This window comes from Xyrauchen texanus, chromosome 24 (genome assembly GCF_025860055.1).
Source record: "Xyrauchen texanus isolate HMW12.3.18 chromosome 24, RBS_HiC_50CHRs, whole genome shotgun sequence".
Classification (NCBI taxonomy): Eukaryota; Metazoa; Chordata; class Actinopteri; order Cypriniformes; family Catostomidae; genus Xyrauchen; species Xyrauchen texanus.
The window spans coordinates 19,212,230-19,232,632 of record NC_068299.1 but is presented as its reverse complement, the minus strand read 5'-3'; the positions used below and the strand labels follow the sequence as shown (position 1 = coordinate 19,232,632).

Here is a 20,403-nt window from a genome sequence, read left to right as displayed (position 1 = left end):
AAGGGCGTGAGCTCCAAATCACCAGCAAAGATATAGGGAGCTCCTTACCTAACCATTTCCCTAACCCTTACCATCTGTGGAGTTGGCGCAACACCCTTTTGGAGTAACCCCGCCCACTTCTGGAGAAACTGTGCTCATTTTGGAGATTTCGGGCCTGCAGCTATACCTACTTGGAGAAATACGAGAAGAAATGTACACCCGAACTAGAGTTTCAAATTTTATTTACCAGAAATTTTAATGTGAAAAAGAAACATAAAATTAGGTGACTGAAACAAACAAAACTATTAACAACATAAATTTCACATAATAGTAATTTATTTATTTATTTTTGCAACAAATCATTTTACAATCTAAACTATATCTCTCTCTCTTATATATATACAGATATACACTGCGTGCACAATTATTAGGCAATTGAATATTCTGACCTGATCATAGTTTCCATGCACATTTTCCGACTCCAAACCATATAAACTTGAATGCTTATTGGATTCAATCATTTTCAGGTGGTATGTATTTGTATAATTAGGGAGGGTGTGGTGAAAGTAACTAACACCTTATATCAAGGTGTGCATAATTTTAAGGCAGCTTCATTACAGCTTCAGATTTAACTGACACTGAAAAGTCAAATATTGTAAAATGCCTTTCAGATGGATGCAACACTCATGAAATAGCTAAACTATTGAGGCATGACCACCGGACAATCAAAAGTTTTGTTGCGAATAATCAACTGGTATGCAAAAAACACATGGAGAAATAAAGGCACAAATAAACTGCAAAAGACTTGAGGAATTAAATGTGAACTAACATATTCCAACAATGCTTCCATATTCCAGAACTGCAACCTACCAGGAGTGTTCAGAAGTTCAAGGTGTCATGTGCTCAGAGACATCGCCATGGTCAAGAAGGCTGAAACATGACCACCACTGAAGATTCACAAGCTGAAGCATCAAAATTGGGCAAAGAAATTCCTGACGACAGATTTTTCAAAGGTTTTATGGACAGATGAAATGAGAGTGACTCTTGATGGACCAGATGGATGGGCCCATGGCTGGATCACTAATGGACACAGGGCACCTCTTCGAGTCAGGCACCAGCAAGGTGGAGGAGGGGTACTGGTATGGGATGCTATCATTAAGGATGAGGTAGTTGGATCTTTTCAAGTTGAAGAGGGACTGAAACTCAACTCCGAAACCTACTGCCAGTTTCTGGAAAGTACTTTCTTCAAGCAGTGGTACAGGAATAAGTCCTCAACATTCAAGAAGGCCATGATCTTTATGCAGAACGATGAGCCATCACATGCATCTAAGTACTCCACTGCTTAACTAGCCAGCAATAGCCTCAAATATGCCCAAATAAAGCCACTTCCTCACCTGACTTCTGAGAACTTGTGGGCACTTCTCAAATGTAAGATTTATAGTGAGTGAAGACAATACACCTCTTTGAACAGCATTTGGGAGGCTGTGGTTGCTGCTTCAGCAAAAGTTGATCGTGAACAGCTCAAGACATTGGCACTCCATGTATGGAAGGCTCATGGCAGTTATTGAAAAGAAGGGTGGCTATATTGGTCACTGAATATTTTTGAAAGTCCATAAAAGTTATTTATTTGTCATTTTGTTACTTATTTGTTGCACTTACTCTAAATATTTAGAATAAACAATTGAGTTGGGAGAAATTCTTATTGTAATTTAGTTGCCTAATAATTGAACACAAATAGCTGCCTAATAATTGTGCACACTTGCATATCCCCCTGAGAAAGACAAAACTCATGTTTCCGTTGTTATACATTCAGGTTTGATTTAGATTTGGATTGACTTAGAGCATTGTTTGTTCAACAATAAAATTAATCCTGAGGAATACAATTAACCTAATATTTGTGCACACAATACATATATATGACTTCACCAGTCTATATACACCATATACCTGTATCTCAAAAGATCACAAAATCCACATTCAGTAGTATACATTTTAATAAAAAAAAATACAAAAATTCACCTACAGAAAATGCAATGTTAAGTCAAACTTTACAATTAGGAAAAATGTATGTTGAATAAAGCGAAAACAAAACATTGGCATTTGTTTCTAAAACCATATTACTTTTGAGCTACCAATGAAAGACAGTATGATTTAGTTTAAAAACTGTTTTCTGAGAACTTTGGATAAGAATCATGCTTAAAATGGCATAGCCATTACCCAGGGACAATTCCCTGCAAGTTCCCACTTTAAGGAACACATTTCCCTTGCCACACTTTAGTTTGTGGACAAATGATCCCAATCTCCTTAAACATGACCATCAAACAATTATGTACATATATGTTTCATAAAATTTCTCTGAATTACCAAAATGTTGGCAGAATTTTACAGTACTGGCCTCATTCTACGACCTCGGGCCCACCTGATATTTATTAAATACATTCAGTTAACTCAAATCAGATCCAACGTTTAAAGAAAAAAATTGCTCTTAGTTGTGAACATTTGTATCCTTTGAATTCGTCTTGAATAATTATGGATTTTACTATTCAGGGTAGTACGGCCAGGACAAAGAATCAAAGTGGCTCTCCTGCCCCATGCTGGTGGTGGAGTATGCTATCTGCTGGCACCTCTGATTTGGACCACTGGCCTCCATTTGTCTTATGGTCTCCTGAGTACTTTCATTGGTGTTGGGGCAGTTCAGCAGGGCAGTGAAAGATTGTGTACAATCAGAGGATGCTGTGCAGTTGGAGCCCAGCATAGCCAAGTTACTAGGCCCTTGATTCTCCTGTTTCAAGTGGAGGCCTGTCTGACTGCCGCCCATTAAGTTTTGTAGGATCTCATCATCTAAGCCACTTGCATACTGGTAGCCTACTCCCATTGACACACCTGTGCTTGCTGCTCCATTTTGTGTGCTTTGGGAATGTTGGAGGCCATAGTACCAGGTATCTACTCCTTGCAGTGGCTCCTGCCGTTGAGGTGGCTGTTGGGACTGCTGGATCTGCTGGCTCTGTTGTTCCTGTCGATGCTGGCTGGCTGTTAGGCCATTGGACTGAAGAAACTCCATATCCAGGTCCGTAGAAGTCAGTAGGGGGAGGCTGTTTCCACTTCCTTCCGCTGTGGTGGGCATGCTGGGACTTGGTTTCACTTGCTGTAGGCCCACCCCATTACTGGTTCCAGTGGCATTAACAATTGGGTTAGGCCATGGTTGGTTGAGAGCCACAGAAACTGGGGTTTCTGAGAGAGGTGGCATCATAGGGCGGGACTGAGGGGCTTTGTTGTAATAGTTTGACGGATTTGTTCGCAACGCACCATGACTTGGCAAATGATAAACATTTTTTGGCTCTGTAAAAATGAACATTTTAAGTTTTATAATAATAAAATATGTATTAAGAAAATACTGATGTATTGTTGTTTAAATCTTTAAGTGAGGAAAGTTTCAGTGAAAAGTGCCGAGCCTCTTACCAGTTTTAATTATCTGACCCCTCATATTGTTATGCACTGCTTTTGGTCTGTTTACAGTGCTCATGGCTCCTTGGCAAAAATTAGGGAAGGATTTCATCAGGCTTTCAATTTTTCTCTTCTTCAAGCCATAGGGATCTACAAAAAATAAAATAATTTTACTGGATGCAACAAGAAAAGGGCTTTGACTACAATATATAATGTGTTGCATACAATACAGCAGATTGATACATTGGCAGAATTTCTTTGCATTTAAATTTGTCCTGTCAAAAGATAAAATGTTTTTATCAAATTAATTAAATGATGTGCAATTAATCATATTTAACCATTTTTACTGAGAAAGGCACCCAAATAAAGATAATTTACATTTACATTTATGCATTTGGCAGACGCTTTTATCCAAAGCGACTTACAGAGCCCTTATTACAGGGACAATCCCCCCGGAGCAACCTGGAGTTAAGTGCCTTGCTCAAGGACACAATGGTGGTGGCTGTGGGGCTCGAACCAGCATCCTTCTGATTACCAGATTACCGGTTATGTTGCTTAGACCACTACACCACCACCACACCATTTAGTATATAATCATTAAACAAAATTATAAATATTACACATATTTTTTGGCCTTTTTCCTCTTATTTAAATTTTACAGTGTTTTTTGGGGGTACTACACTGTTACAGGAAGTTCCAACACCCTATAACCTTTTTTTCTTCTTCGTGGAACACAAAAGGAGATTTAAGGAAGAATGTTAGAAACTTATAGCCTGTATCCTTTCATTTTCATTGTAAAGAAAAAAATGATAAACATCTCCTTTTGTGTTCAACAGAAGAAGGTCATATGTTGTATGGAATACTACATGTGTGGAAAACACGCTGGAGTGTAAGTGAAAGCAGAATTTCATTTTTGTTTTGTTTTTAGTGAACTATCCTTTAACAGATTGTGAGACAGATGCATTCTTTAGCTAATGAGAGGGTATTCGATCCTTTACCTTTATCATCAGGTAGGTATCTGAACTCCATGGGCTCACTGACCTCCTGGTCAGTCGGACGGCGCAGCTGCATCTGCACTGTGACTGGAACTGTGATGGTGGTGTCACAGTAGGTGGGCGTCTTAAACACTATGGCCACTTGCCTGTGCACATCTGCTTGAGAGAAGGAGCCTTTGGCCTCCCAGTTCTGAGTGAAGAACCTCACTTCAATATCTTCTAGTGTATATCAATATTGATGTGATGGTGTGAGAAATGAATGAAGAAATGGGTTAAATGACAGAATGGCATAAAGAAACTGTTTATGGAAAAAAGGATAGATGATTAAAAACAAAATTGGTTATGAATGAAATTAAAGCTAATGCATAATGTATACATGGAATTAATTGAATGAAAAAATGAATGAATCCCAAAATAAATTTTGAATCTTCACTTCAACTAAGGTGTGCCCTTCATCACTTTATTAAAGGAACAGTTCACCCAAAAATAAAAATTCTATCATCATCTACTTACCCTCATGCCACTCTAGATGTGTATGACTTTCTTTCTTCTGCAGAACACAAAGCATTTTTGAAGAATATTCAGCTCTGTAAGTCCATACAATGCAAGTGGCCAGAACTCCAGAAGCTCCAAAAAGCACATACAAATATGATAGTTGTGGGAGAAAAAATGTAAGTCCTTTTTTACTATAAATCTCCGCTTAAACATTTTTCTTCTTTTGTTTTTTGGTGATTTGAATTCTTCATACATATCGCCACCAACTGGTCGGGGCTGGTTAAACATAGAGATTTATAGTAAAAAAGGACTTGATGTGTTTCTCAGCCACACTTATCATATCACTTCAGAAGACATGGATTTATCCACTGGAGTTGTATGGATTACCTATATGCTGCCTTTTTAATGCTTTTTGGAGTTTCAAAGTTTTTAACATAATTGACTTTCATTGACTGGACCTACAGTGCTGAGATATTCTTCTAAAAATCTTTGTTTGTGTTCTGCAGAAGAAATAAAGTCATAAACATCTGGGATGGGATGAGGAGTAAATTATAAGATAATTTACATTTTAAAGGGGCTGTGAGCAATTTCTTTGTAATTCCACGCATAAAATGTTGCTACTAGCTGACAGATATCACTGAAATATGTGTCCTAAGGGTATTAACCCTGTCCATGTCACAACTGTAAACTCTGTCGCTGTTCAGAGGAGCATTTTCAACCAATCAGAAAATTATCTAATCAAAAACACTCTCTGCCTGTCAATCATTTTCCATATTTTGGTTGGCTGACATCGGGTTTGCTGACATGTCTTTGTGAGGCAGGATTCTGGAGAGAGGGAGGGTTGTTGAAAGGATGGGAGAGGTCTAATTCAGTGACTAAGTTTAGCAGAAGTTCAGCTTAACAGCGGACATTGCTTTAAGCACCTTTATGTGTTCTAAAGATTTGAAACAGTCCTTTACCTTTCTGCACCTTGTCACAAAGCAGGAAGATCTCATCACCTCCCTTCACACTGCCACTGTTCTTGTTCACCCGGCAAATTCGCAGTTCGGCTGTGTTTGGGGCCCCTGAAAACAGTGTAAGCCATTCAAAGATTAGAATGTCTTCGAGCTCAAGAAAACACAAATTTGCACTACAATCAGCATTAGGAAATACAGTTTATCAGATTTTCTATGGGCTGTGGCACACTCAGAAAGGTTAAAATCTTTTTTTAAAAAGCAGCCAAACTGGACATGATTTAGCGAGTGAGGGTGGAGTTGTTTATTACTTCCTATTTTCTAGTGTTAATGTTTGACCATATTAAAAGGAAGCAAACAATCTGAACTACATAAAAAATATTTCAGGTCAAACCTGCTTCTGTAATCTTCTTTGGAGCATCTTTCAACATGTTTTTAAGTGAATTGTTTTTTTAAAGAAGTCTATATTACTTGTGAATGACACTTAAAAGAGTTTCACCCCAGCGATGGCCTGAACCTTTTTTATAATCTACTTAGATTTAGCATTGCACCACCTCACAAAAACACTCTGCAATGGTTGCTGTTCTGCTTGCTCTTTACACCACCATCACGTGAGGAAGTGTTAAAATGGACCATGCTCACTTCCTGAGGTGTGTGGTGTTGCTTACTGACAGCCCTGTCACCAAAGCAATGCACAGAGCGGCCAATGAAGCTATTGCCAAAGTTCTTATATTCAAGCTCTGATGCAGTGTGGCAGTAGTGCTGTGCATAACAGTCAAATACAACACAGCTGATCAGGTAAAACTGCTGCCAATCTGTGGCCATCTGGGTTTTTTGAGTATTTGGGATATTTCACCCAAAAATTTTTATTCTGTCTTCATTTACTCACACTCATAGTTCCATACTTGTATGAATTTCTTCCTTAAAACACAAAAGGAGATGTTATGCAGAATGTTAACCTCAGTCACCATTCACTTTCATTGCATCTTTTCTGTTGTGGCAGGGCGGAGGGCGGGGTCTGGTTGTGATTGTACACACCCGGCCCCTTATCAGGCTAATCAAGCCTCCGAGAGGGATAAAGGTAGACTGCGGACAGGGGTTCGAGAGAGAGAGAGTGTTTACGGGTAGATTTCCGTCATATGTGTGTGTTTGTGTCTTTTGGTTTAAGTTCTTAATTAAATTAATTTATATTGTCAAGCTGGTTCTCGCCTCCTCCTTTCCACAACTCCCTTTACATCTGTTTGTATGCTATTGAAGGTGACTGCAGTATTTGGCTTACTTTTGTGTTCCATGTGGAAAGAAAGTCATATGGATTTGGAACAACATGAGTGTGAGTAAATGACAGAATTAAGACTTTTGGGTGAACTATCTCTTTAATGTTATGCTCTTCTTATGGCTTTGTGGCAACTCACTGTTGTCATAGATGGGATTTGAGACGATGGGAGGCAGTGTGATGTTGTACAGCCCAGTCTCATCTTGCTGGTAAACTTGGAAGCATAGACGCACTACGTTCAGATCATACTGCTCAGTCTGCAGCAGCTGTTCCCGAGGAACTGTGAACACAAAACGCACACGTTCAACATTGCAAGAAATATCAACAAATTAATCCTAGGTGTCAAAAAACAATGAGGACAAAACAGGGGATAAGCAGTCTTGTGAATATGGTAAAGGAGGAAAGGGGAACAAGGAGGAGAAAATGAAACGAGCACCCTGCCACGAGAATGAAAACCAGGTCTGTTCATTTGAATCTAGCTGACACATTTAAGTAACATGTTTACGCCTTGTATTGGTCTCGGGTGATCTGATCACAAGTGGACAGCACTAAGTACACTGTGTCCAAAATTTGTTTTGATTGGATCACTCAAACCACATTCAGAGGTAGTCAGAAACGCATGTGACAGCATCTCCTTTCTAGTGTAAATGCTACTGTGTCCTGCTGGTTAATTTTCTGAAACCTTGGATGGCAGGGGATAAGTCATCTATATTCATGTAGAAAGCAATACCTGATTGGATTTCGTTCAACTGAATTTAGTAACATTCATAATGAAAGTGCTACCTGATTGGCCAGATAATCTATAACCTAACCCTAGCCAACCAGGTAGCGTTCAACTCATAAATATCAATGAGTCTCCCCTGCCATCCTTTGTGTTCAAAATCTGTATCCTGATGTGCTCCTGACAACAATTAATGTCCGCCTACTCACCTGTTAATCAACCATTGAGCTTAAATAAGGGTTTACATTTTCTCGGGTATATGCAGTTTTTACAAATAAAATATTCATCCATTCAGAATTTTTTAAAAAGTGCATACATGTTAGCCTCTGTCACCATTCACTTTAATTGAATCTTTTTTCCATACAATGAAAGTGAATGGTGACTGAGGCAAACATTTTGCCTAACATCTCATTTTGTGTTCTACGGAAGAATAAAAGCATACCCTAATACATTTTCATGTATTAGGGTATTCGACAACACTCTCCATTACAAGATACTTTGGAGAATGATGACATTGGGAAACTGAAAACTGATTAGTGGATGTGGCCTAAATGATGATGAGATTTAAAAAAAAAAAATCATTTTGTGGAACTATCCATTTAACACCAGGTAAACAGAGCCAAAGAGTCTGTGAATGAATGTGAATGAGGCAAAGGGGGAAATGGAAAGAGGGAGAAACAAATGAAACGAGCACCCAGGCACGAGAACGAAAACCAGGTCAGTTCATTCCAGTGACTATAAGTAAGAAAAGAAAGTGCCAATGTAACGCAACTGCTAATTCTATTCAGCAACATCCCCAGTTATATCCATCACACATCAGCCTACAAGAACACAACCACCCACAGGGGTGCTCGTGAAGACATTTCACAGTGCGTGCAACTCCGCCCACTCTCCCTCTCAGGAGTCTGTCTCTGCTCACCCCACGGCTATCCCGCCCACAGCCGTGACGAGCTTTGAGCACTCTGAGGTCACAGCAGGTGGAAATTTCACAGTGGGTTAGAGTGAGAGAGCTTGGGTGACAGAGTATCGCTGACAACTCTGGAGTGAGCGGGATTGGGTCCTGACGTACAGAGACACCTCTGTCCAGACCACAAGCCCAAAAGAAAGGAAAGAAAGGTAGAGATGAGGACAAACAAGCAGAAGAGTAAGGAGCATGATGGACAGCTATATAGAAGAGAGAGGAACAGAAATAAGGTGGAAGGTGATGAGTGGGTGCGCAAGACAGCCAGAAGTGAAGGGTGAGAAAGGCAACTGCGAGGAGTGGTGTGGTCGCATCTATTTGTGTATATGTGTGTGCCTCAGGTTCTGAGTTTATCCAAGTCAGAGAGCAAGTGGAACAAGTGGACAGAAGTAGCAGGTGGGTGATGATTTAGGTTAGTGTGGGCTGGTGGAAGGTGAAGCACAGGGTGAGAGGTACAGAGAGACACAGAGAGAAATGAGAGCAGGCAGAAGAAATCTCTCGATTCTGTGGGCATACCACTATTCCCAACCCCGGCACTCATCTCTCGCCACCTGAACCCACCATCTGTGACATCTCAAACCATATCGAGCAGAGCACCCACTCAGCTGCATGGAGCAACACCATCATAGCATATTCAGCTATTTACAACCCAACACACACGTGTTTGCACAGCTGCATACTTTTTACACATAATTGACATTACATTTATGCATTTGTCAGGCATTTTTACCCAAAGTGCAAGCTACAAATGTTTCCAGTTTGTGTGGTCCAAGGGAATCGAGCCCATGTACCAGTTGAGCTACAAAAACAGAATGAATAGATTCATACATAACAGTAGATTACAAAAATACAAGGTTGATTCTCACGAAACCTGTCAAGGACCCCCCAGTAAGATGTTTTGCATTGTGGCATTGTTTTCAAAAATATTAAGCATATTTTACCCACCAATTCTCATTACCTTAATGGATGTTTTACATTTTACTATTGACACTGTTTTCAAAGATAATTCTCATTAGTGTAAACATTTACGTCACTTTATTGTTTAATTTATAACAGTAAAAAATATGCTGTCACACAAGTACTATTAAAATCTAGAAAATCGCAGGCAGTTCCAAGGGAGTAATACTAAAATATATACAGTAAATACTTTACAATTAAAGTAATAGATACAAAGCCTACGTTTAGGAGCATTAAGGATGTTTTGCATTGTGACATTATTTTCAGGACACTTAAGCGCAATTTAACGTTCGTTAAACAGACGTTTTACTATTCCCATTGTCATTAGCGTAACAATTACCATAATTTCTTAGACTGTGCTACAGTAAAAGGATGCTGCTGTGCAATTAAAATCTATATAAATGAAAGGCTGCAGATAGGAAGTACTACTATGAAGTATAAATACTTAACAATTTATATAAAAAATATTCACATTGAGGTTATGAGAATATTATAATGATAATCTTATTTTGCATTGAAGATAATAAGTATTCTGGGGTAATTGTCAATAAAATGTCACAATGTAAAAAGAAATTCGTAATGGCCATAAAAAATAGGCTTCATTTCCTAAATATAATTTAGGATGTTCGCAATGGTAGGATGTATGCAAAATATAATTTGGAGTAAAATAGGACCAGGACATTTTCTTGACAAGTTTCTTGAAAATCACACACAAGATGAATACCTCCTTGCATATACCAGTAGATTACCAAATCCACAATTTCAATTAATGACCCTCCTACTATATACTTATAATGTGTCATCATTGAAATCATTGAGGGATAACGTCAGTGCAAATGAGGTCATCACTGGCAGGTCATCCCTTCCAATACATGATCAAACTTCTAAAAGTAATATCAAAACCAATCTCACTACTACTGCCATCATGACTAATTTATACCTAATTTCTGTCAGTGTTAAGCAGCCAAAAAAGAGAGCTCTTCATTTGTTTATAACAGCAGAAGTGAGAACAGTCCCCCCAAACAGCCCTTCACCACAGAGAGCAACAGAATAAGCATGAGGAAGCAAAAACAGAACACCACAGTGCCAAGTTCAGTCTGACATTCTGTACATTCATCAGCCATATAGTGTGATAACCTGTTGCAACACTTTCACAATTACTCAACTATAATTTGGCTAGACAGTATCCCACTATACACTAATTCCATACTAATCTGAACATTATGTGACATTAATTTAATGTTGCTTGTTGAATCAATACTGAAAATTTGTAGGATACTATTAACATATTTTTCAAGCCTCATACCAAAATGTCAGCTAGTATATGTTGGACTTAAGACCCAGGCACGAGAACTATTTTAAAGAGTTTTAAAATATGTAATAATCGGATACCGACTCTTGAACAATTCCACCAGATCATTTAGATTTAATGCTTTAGTACATGCTTTGATCCTGAGATACTTATAAATAAGCAAAAGCACAAGCAATTTATCATCAGAAGTCAACAATATTATCAGTAATGGAAACTGAATTTATAGACTAAAGTATACCACAGTAGTACACAAGTTAGACCATAATTGTATCTTCTGTAAAGTAGAGAACACAGAGAAATATCAATCAATTAACCAATCAATCAATCAATCAATCAATCAATCAATCAATTGTAAAGATCTAGTGCTGCTGGGATTTCTAGCAGTGATTCTGTAGGTCTACTAATACACTGCAAAAATAATTTTGTTATTCATTATTTTTGTCTTTCAGTTAAGTATGGCTGCCGACAATGGCTACAATAGTTGTCTGTTACACAAAAATGTATAGTTTATAGTTCCTCTTGATGTTCACAGCAGCAAGCAATTCCTCCCTGTTTGAATAAATTCCCCATGATCATATGCCACTGAATACTGCAGCCAGTTGTACAATAGCTTCACTAAATACCGATATGGGGTTTTTAATGGCTGATATCCAGACTGCAGGGTGGCCGATACAATGCAGATATGTCACTATTTAATAAAGTAAATAACAATAAAATTGCTGAAAAATAAAATCGAATAAACACTTATTTAGAACTCCATCCATCCATCCATCCATCTTCAACCGCTTATCCGAAGTCGGGTCGCGGGGGCAGCTGCTCCAGCAGGGGGCCCCAAACTTCCCTATCCCGAGCCACATTAACCAGCTCTGACTGGGCGACCCCGAGGCGTTCCCGGGCCAGTGTGGAGATGTAATCTCTCCACCTAGTCCTGGGTCTTCCCCGAGGCCTCCTCCCAGCTGGACGTGCCTGAAACACCTCCCTAGGGAGGCGGCCAGGGGGCATCCTTACCAGATGCCCAAACCACCTCAACTGACTCCTTTCAACGCAAAGGAGCAGCGGCTCTACTCCGAGCTCCTCACGGATGACTGAGCTCCTCACCCTATCTCTAAGGGAGAAGCCCGCCACCCTTCTGAGGAAGCCCATTTCGGCCGCTTGTACTCGCGACCTAGTTCTTTCGGTCATGACCCAACCTTCATGACCATAGGTGAGGGTAGGAACGAAAATTGACCGGTAGATCGAGAGCTTTGCCTTTCGGCTCAGCTCTCTTTTCGTGACAACGGTGCGATAGAGCGAGTGCAATACCGCCCCTGCTGCCCCGATTCTCCGGCCAACCTCCCGCTCCATTGTCCCCTCACTCGTGAACAAGACCCCGAGGTACTTGAACTCCTTCACTTGGGGCAAAACCTCATTCCCTACCTGGAGTACGCACTCCATCGGTTTCCTGCTGAGAACCATGGCCTCAGATTTAGAGGTGCTAATCCTCATCCCAGCTGCTTCACACTCGACTGCCAGCGATCCAGTGAGAGCTGAAGGTCACGGACCGATGATGACATGAAGACAACATCATCTGCAAAAAGCAGCGATGAGATCCCCAGCCCACCGAACCGCACACCTTCCCCACCCGACTACGCCTCGATATCCTGTCCATGAATATCACAAACAGGATTGGTGACAAAGCGCAGCCTTGGCGGAGACCAACCCCCACATGGAATGAACTTCGACTTTGTGCCGAGGACCCGGACACAGCCCTCGCTTTGGACGTACAGGGATTGGATCGCCCTAAGAAGGGACCCCCCACCCCGTACTCCCGCAGCACCTCCCACAGTCTCTCCCGGGGGACCCGGTCATACGCCTTCTCCAGATCCACAAAACACATGTAGACCGGATGGGCATACTCCCAGGCCCCCTCCAGGATCCTTGCGAGAGTAAAGATCTGGTCCGTCGTTCCACGACCAGGACCGAAAACCGCATTGTTCCTCTTCAATCTGAGGTTCGACAATCGGCCGAACCCTCCTCTCCAGCACCTTGGAGTAAACTTTACCAGGGAGGCTGAGAAGTGTGATACCCCTGTAGTTGGCACACACTCTCTGATCCCCCTTTTGAAGAGGGGAACCACCACCCCGTTCTGCCACTCCTTAGGTACTGTCCCAGATTTCCACGCAATGTTGAAGAGGCGTGTCATCCATGACACCCCTCCACATCCAGAGCTTTCAGCATTTCTGGTCGGATCTCATCAATTCCGGGGCTTTGCCACTGCGGAGTTGTTTGACTACCTCAGTGACCTCCCCAGGGAAATAGAATCTGATCCCCCATCATCCTCCGGCTCTGCCTCTACCATAGAGGGCGTGTTGGGATTTAGGAGTTCTTCAAAGTGTTCCTTCCACCGCCCAATAACCTCCTCGGTTGAGGTCAACAGCGTCCCATCTTTGCTGTATACAGCTTGAATGGTTCCCCGTTTCCCCTCCTAAGGTGGCGGACGGTTTTCCAGAAGCACTTTGGTGCGGACCGAAAGTCCTTCTCCATGGCTTCTCCGAACTTTTCCCACACCCACTGCTTTGCCTCCCTCACGGCCGAGGCCGCAGCACTTCGGGCCCTTCGGTACCTTGCAACTGCCTCCGGAGACCTCCGGGACAACAAATCCCGGAAGGCCTCTTTCTTCAGTCGGACGGCTTCCCTGACCACCAGTGTCCACCACGGTGTTCGAGGGTTACCACCCCTTGCGGCACCTAAAACCTTGAGGCCGCAGCTCTCCACCGCGGCTTCGGCAATGGAAGCTTTGAACATTGCCCACTCCGGTTCAATGTCCCCAACCTCCGCAGGGATGCCTGAAAAGCTCCGCCGGAGGTGTGAGTTGAAGATCTCACGGACAGGGACCTCCTCCAAACGTTCCCAGTTCACCCGCACTACTCGCTTGGGCTTCCCAGGTCTGTCCAGAGTCTTTCCCCACCCCTGACCCAACTCACCACCAGATGGTGATCGGTTGACAGCTCTGCCCCTCTCTTTACCCGAAGTGTCCAAAACATATGGCCTCAGATCCGACGACACGATTACAAAATCGATCATCGACCTTCGGCCTAGGGTGCTCTGGTACCACGTACACTTATGAGCATCCTTATGTTCGAACATGGTGTTTGTTATAGATAATCCATGACTAGCACAGAAATCTAATAACAAACATCCACTTGAGTTCAGATCAGGGAGGCCGTTCCTCCCAATCACGCCTTTCCAGGTGTCCCTGTCATTTCCACGTGTGCGTTGAAGTCACCCAGCATCACTATGGAGTCCCCTACTGGGGCCCTATTCAGGACTCCATTCAGGGTCTCCAAGAAGGCCGAATACTCTGAACTGCTGTTCGGTGCATATGCACAGACAACAGTCAGAGTTTTCCCCACAACCCGTGAGGCGTAGGGAGGCGACCCTCTCATCCACCGGGTAAACTCCAACGTAGTGGCTCAGCCGGGGACTCGTGAGTATCCCCACACCCGCCCGTCGCCTCACACCCTGGGAAACTCCAGAGAAGAATAGAGTCCATCCCCTATCCAGGAGTACGGATCCAGAGCCAAAACTGTGCGTCGATGTAAGCCCCACCAGATCCAACTGGTAACGCTCCACCTCCCTCACTAGTTCCGGCTCCTTCCCCCAGTGAGGTGACATTCCACGTCCCCAGAGCAAGCCTTTGCTGCCCGGGTCTGGTCCGTCGAGGCCCACGGCCTTCACTGCCGCCCATATGGCAGCGCACCCGACTCCTGCGGTTCCTCCAATGGGTGGTGGGCCCAAGGGATGTAGAGGGGGTTCCACGTTGCTTCTTCGGGCTGTGCCCGGCCGGGCTCCGTGACAAACCCGGCCACCAGGCGCTCGCCGACGAGCCCTCCATCTGGGCCTGGCTCCAGACAGGGGCCCCAGGCTTCCTCCAGGCAGGGTAACTCCTCCTCTTGCCGTTTTTTCCATGAGTCATTTTTGAACCATTCTTAGTCTGGCCCCTCACCTGAGACCACTTTGCCTTGGGAGACCCTACCAGGAGCACATGGCTCCAGACAACACAACCCTCAGGATCATAAGGGCACACAAACCTCTCCACCACGATAAGGTGCTGGTTCCCGGAGAGGTTATTTAGAACTATATTTCCTAAATTTCACACTAAGCTTTAACTTTATAAAAAATCAGTTTCTTCTGATTTCTGTTTAGTCATAACATTTTAGTAATTTAACTGCAAATGAAGAAATGGTTAATATATCAGGAAGAAGGAAATAACAGTACACACATAGTCTAGCAACCCTGGATGGCATGTCCATGTTAGCAAACGCATTTTCTAAAAAAAATACAGAATCAAACCAATTGTAAATACAGTGCAAGTATTAGCTTATAGCACATGTGAAGCACATTTAATTTGATGTTGCACTCACATGCCTGTGCGAATCCAGCATGAGCAACAGTCTCCTGACAGTTTAAATGGCCTGGATCACCTGCTTGGATTGTCAAGGACTGACCGCCCTGATTTGTGAAGCAGAGGAACTTTTGATCCGGAAGTTTTGATTCTGGCTAATAGAATACGCGCTTCAGAGGAAGATGTTAGATGAGTGCTCAATATAAACACAGTATTTTTGTGAGGTGTGTGAATTACACCATATTTGCAGATGGTATATATTAAGAATTTTTTTTTAATATTTGCCTTTTTATCATTAGAAAAGTTACATCGAACTGTTGAGGAGAGATTGTCAGAATATGTACTTCAGAGGATGATTTATGAACACTCCACAGGATGCTGGATCTGCTGAAGTTTTGTGAGGTTTGTTTATTACATCTGTCTAAACAAGATATGCGCATATTGGCAGATGGTATTAGTTTTATTGATATTTGACATTTTATCATTGGACAAGACAGTTAAATGTTACAGGGAACTGTTGAGGAGAGAGAGGGAGAATGTTTAAATGAATGTGTTGCACACTGGTCTATTACGATGGCACGTAACAATAAAATGAACCGTGACTGGTCGTTTACATGTCTCAGTTGTTTCGCATGCAATCAAGCAATTTTCAGCACCCTCAATAAATAAATCTACCAAAGGGGAAAATGTATCGATTTATCGGCCTCAGTGATATATCGGTCGACCACTAGTCTCAATGTCCTATTCTAACTGCACTGTCAGATGACAGTTTGTGTCATACAGTATTGGAGGCAGGAAAGAGAGAAATTTGTAAGCATTTCATGATTTTAACAATGTGATGTTGCTGGCCTCACAATGTCATCTAAATTCTGAGTGTCTGATAACGAGTGTAAAGAGCGAAAGGAACTGGGTCAGTAATATTAATAAAAGATTAGAGAAAGAGTGCAGGTGGATCTCACCATTGAAAGGGTTGATGCCTTGTGCAACTCTCTGCAATATGGCATCTCTCACTTCTCTCCTTCGCACACACTGGATGCCCAGGTTTTGGAAACTGGGAAAACAAACCAACAAACAATCCGTTAAATTATGCTGTCTGATTTTTTTTCCTAGATTTGTTTACCTCATGTATTCTCCGTCTTGAACACTCATCCCAGTGACTACAGCTAACAGGAAGAGTGAGGTTAGACTAACCGTACTACCATACTGTTTAAAATTGAGGGCAGACTGGAGCTCTAAGGCTCTCATTTTGCATACCGGGGGAATCCCCTGCTCCCTACTCTGAATCAACATGCTTCTTTAAAAAAAAAAAAGAAGAATGGACAGCCCTTCTGAAAAGAACTGTGATAGTGTGTACGTGTGTGTGAGTTGTAGTAATACGGAAAGCAGATTGGAATGGCTTTGATGTGGGGTACGGTACAGTTTCATTTCATTAAGAGGAAAATGGTAACCAGACAAAATGAGATTAGAGCAAAATATGCATATAGTGTATATTCAATCCATGGTTTTAATGCTATCTTTCCCTGCTGACCTCTATAATCTCTGAAGGACTTTGTGACAGTGAAATTATTCTGACAGTTTATTAGTTAAAGCATCAACTTACGCAATGACCCTGCGTTCAGGTCCAAATTCTGCCTCATAATAACCATCCTTGCAGTCTTTACCCACCAGGTCATGTGGATGTGGTTTGTATGATTCGCTTTTGGTAACCAAGGAAACACGTACTTTTCCTTTTCTGGAGAAATTTAGAATCTGAAAAGAAGAGAGAAGTTTAAAAGCTCTCAGCTTTTATCTTATGTGACTAAAGATGCTTAAAAGAATCAGTCAACCCTAAATTAAAATGTGGTCATCATTTCCTCACCTTCATGTTGTTTCAAACCCATATGGCTTTCTTTTGGAGCACAAAAGTAGAAGTTATGCAGAACATTAGGAACTGACGGCTTCACTTACCATTCACTCTTACTGTATGGAAAAAAAGACAGTGATAGTGAATGGTGACTCAGGTCAGTCCCTAACATTCTGCCGAACATCTCTTTGTCAAATAGCTTTGGAACAACATGAGAGAGATAATTTTCCTTTTTGAGAGAACTTTCACTTTAAGTATCTTGGAAACATGCTGTGAGCTGTGAGATTCAATGCAGGTCAGCAAAAGCTTTCGCTGTACCTGAATGCTGGGGTAGGTTCTGTTATTATCAGAGCTTCTTTCTCCTGGTATGCTGCCTGCTAAGCGTCCCTCACATTTGTACCTGAAGCGCATGCCTCTCTGTTTGGGCTGCTCAAAGATCTGAGCACTGGGCTTTCCCACTGCACCAGGCGAAAAAAAAAAAAAAGGAGTCAGAATCATAGATTTTAATTCCATATAAGCTTGGTACAAGATTTCATATTCAAATGTTCAAAATGATCAGTATGTTACATTTTGGCAGAGCAAAAGCATTTAAAAAACATTTTGTGTCTTACAGAACCTGACCATAACCACACCACAAACAACACAGCCTGCCAGTAAATTATTTCCCGCTCTCTGCACCTGTCAGCACAGACCCTTTATGAGCTCATCCAGGTGACATCATGCCAATAAGTATATACATTAATCACAACTTTCTCAAACACCTGCACACCCAGCTGCATGTATCATGCCATTACTTTGGTCTTAAACAGTGAAAAATCAACAAATTAAGACGGAAAATATCCATGCTTCCACTATGTCCATGTTATGCATGATCCTATTCTCCTGAAATAGATCCAGAAGTGTAGTGGGCAAATGCCTCTCACTTTTGCCTGCTCTAGAATTTGTCACTTACAGGAAGTCACGTCTTTATCTACCTCTGGATAGACACACCACACATAGCAAACAAAAGAGGAAGTAATGTAGAGAAATCTGAATATTACATTGGTTTACAATTGCAAGCAGGTGACGTTGAACATATTTGATGATTAGTCAGAGTTCATGATCAACCCCCAACTTAACTCTAAACATGTTACTTGTACTTACAGGTATGCCATGTACTTACTTAGGTGGTGGTCCCTGTGCATTGAGAGATGATGCACTGTTCAAGACAACATGAAGAGAAAATAAATCAATGCATGAATTCAGCTAAACAATAATATATATATATATATATATATATATATATATATATATATATATATATATATATATATATATACATACATATATATATACATACATACATATATATACATACATACATATATACATACATACATATATATACATACATACATACATATACATACATACATACATATACATACATACATACATATACATATATATATATATATATATATATATATATATATATATATATATATATATATACACACACACACATGCATATAATACAACATTAATATAATATCCAACAGTGAACGGTGATAATATGAGAGCTGAAGCAGCTTTTAAAGTTCCTCATTTTATTTCCTGATGATACATTGTCCATCATGAACTGCAGCTCATGCAAAAGGTGTGTATAGTTTTCAGGTAATGAGAATCATAATGGCTTTGTTTTAAGGGTTTTCTGTGATGTACACTTTCAAAAAGACAAGTCTTTTTAATTTCCTTTAAAATATGTAACTAGCAAAACTGAATTTGATATTGAAATGCATAACATGTGGGCGGTGGCTTACAAATTACATTGTTAAGATTTACAAACACGAGACAATATGATACATCTAACTGGTGTCAAGATTTATTCTAAACAGGAAAAGTATGAGTAGGCAGTTTAAACATCTTTTGTAAGCTACCTAAAAAAAAAAATCATTAAAAATAGCTGTTCTGATTTAACAACATGGATATATATATATAAACATAGATATCAATATGTCGCATAGCATAACTTTATATTAATTATTAATAAGCCTAAGGATATACGATAAAATAATGAACACTTGTACTCACCAGACATGTTAGAAAACACCCTTGTTTTAGGATTACCGAGTGTCTCCGAGCTCTAAAGTGCTGAACAGATATAAAGCATCACTCTCGTACACGCAGAAGAGTGCACAGATGTCTGGGAAATCCCCGCTAAATACTTGCTCTCTGCCCACAGAGCAAAGATACGCCCCTCAGAGAACGTAGAGAGGAACGTGCCGAGTTCGACGTCACATTCAAATTTAACAGGTTTACAAACCAAATTAAAAAAAATGCCAAAGCGCTCGTAATAAATAATACGTATAATTATTGTTCGTAAAGCGGCAAACGGAGAAGTATGCATTTGGAAACACATTTCATAAAATAATTTTCACCTCAGAAAATCAGACTTTTGTTTGGAGTTGACTTTATTCTCGAGTTACGCATTCCTGTTTAGTTAGTTTAAATATAAATGTCTATACGCGAATATATCTTGGTTCAAAGTAGTGCTATATTTAATTTTTAGTTAGGAATTAAAAATTAGGAATGAAAACGAGGAAGTAAGGGATAGAGGTGTTTAAATTGCAATAATTGATCGTTCAGCGGACTAAACATTAAAAATAAAACATGAATATGTAATCTAGCATCTTTATACTGTGCACGGCATTGAAGAAAATATTCATCAAACATCCGTTTTCATTACGCCCCAGAAATCTGATATACATAGCCATCATATATTTCAATATGGACGTTTTATTTACCAATATTCACTGTTAAATTCACGTTAGGGTATCCCCCCTGTACGCAGTGGGAATCTCCCACGAACAAGGAAGTTTATTTCCATAAACGGAGTTAAGAAAAACATTGGTCCAAGAGAAATTACCTTTTGACTTTATTAATCGGCAAATTTCAAAATATATTTCACCGACAAAAGCTCTATAGTTATGCTTAGTTAAGCAATTAATGTCCAATGTGTTGTGTGAGAAATGTGGTCAACAGGCGACGACTACTTACACCCACATTATTTAGTACGTCACAGGGATGACCCATGGGAGTTGACG

The 20,403-nt window shown here is 40.8% G+C and overlaps 1 protein-coding gene across 2 annotated transcripts; it reads right to left on the bottom strand.

Annotated features, from left to right (window-relative positions):
- Positions 1-233: 233 nt before the first annotated feature.
- LOC127618250 (proto-oncogene c-Rel-like) lies at positions 234-19,480 on the bottom strand. Of its 2 annotated transcripts, none has more exons than XM_052090609.1 (10): positions 19,391-19,480; positions 18,480-18,515; positions 17,636-17,775; positions 17,075-17,223; positions 16,434-16,525; positions 7,279-7,419; positions 5,873-5,977; positions 4,422-4,634; positions 3,439-3,573; positions 234-3,318 (listed from the first exon to the last, which is right to left on the bottom strand). In XM_052090609.1, exons 1-10 carry the CDS (start codon positions 19,395-19,397, stop codon positions 2,519-2,521), a joined length of 1,818 nt encoding a protein of 605 aa, XP_051946569.1. In that variant the 5' UTR covers positions 19,398-19,480; the 3' UTR covers positions 234-2,518. The 2 variants fall into 2 exon arrangements, with proteins under 2 accessions (XP_051946569.1, XP_051946568.1); XM_052090608.1 differs by having other exon boundaries at positions 235-3,318; positions 4,422-4,637.
- Between the last annotated feature and the right edge of the window lie 923 nt (positions 19,481-20,403).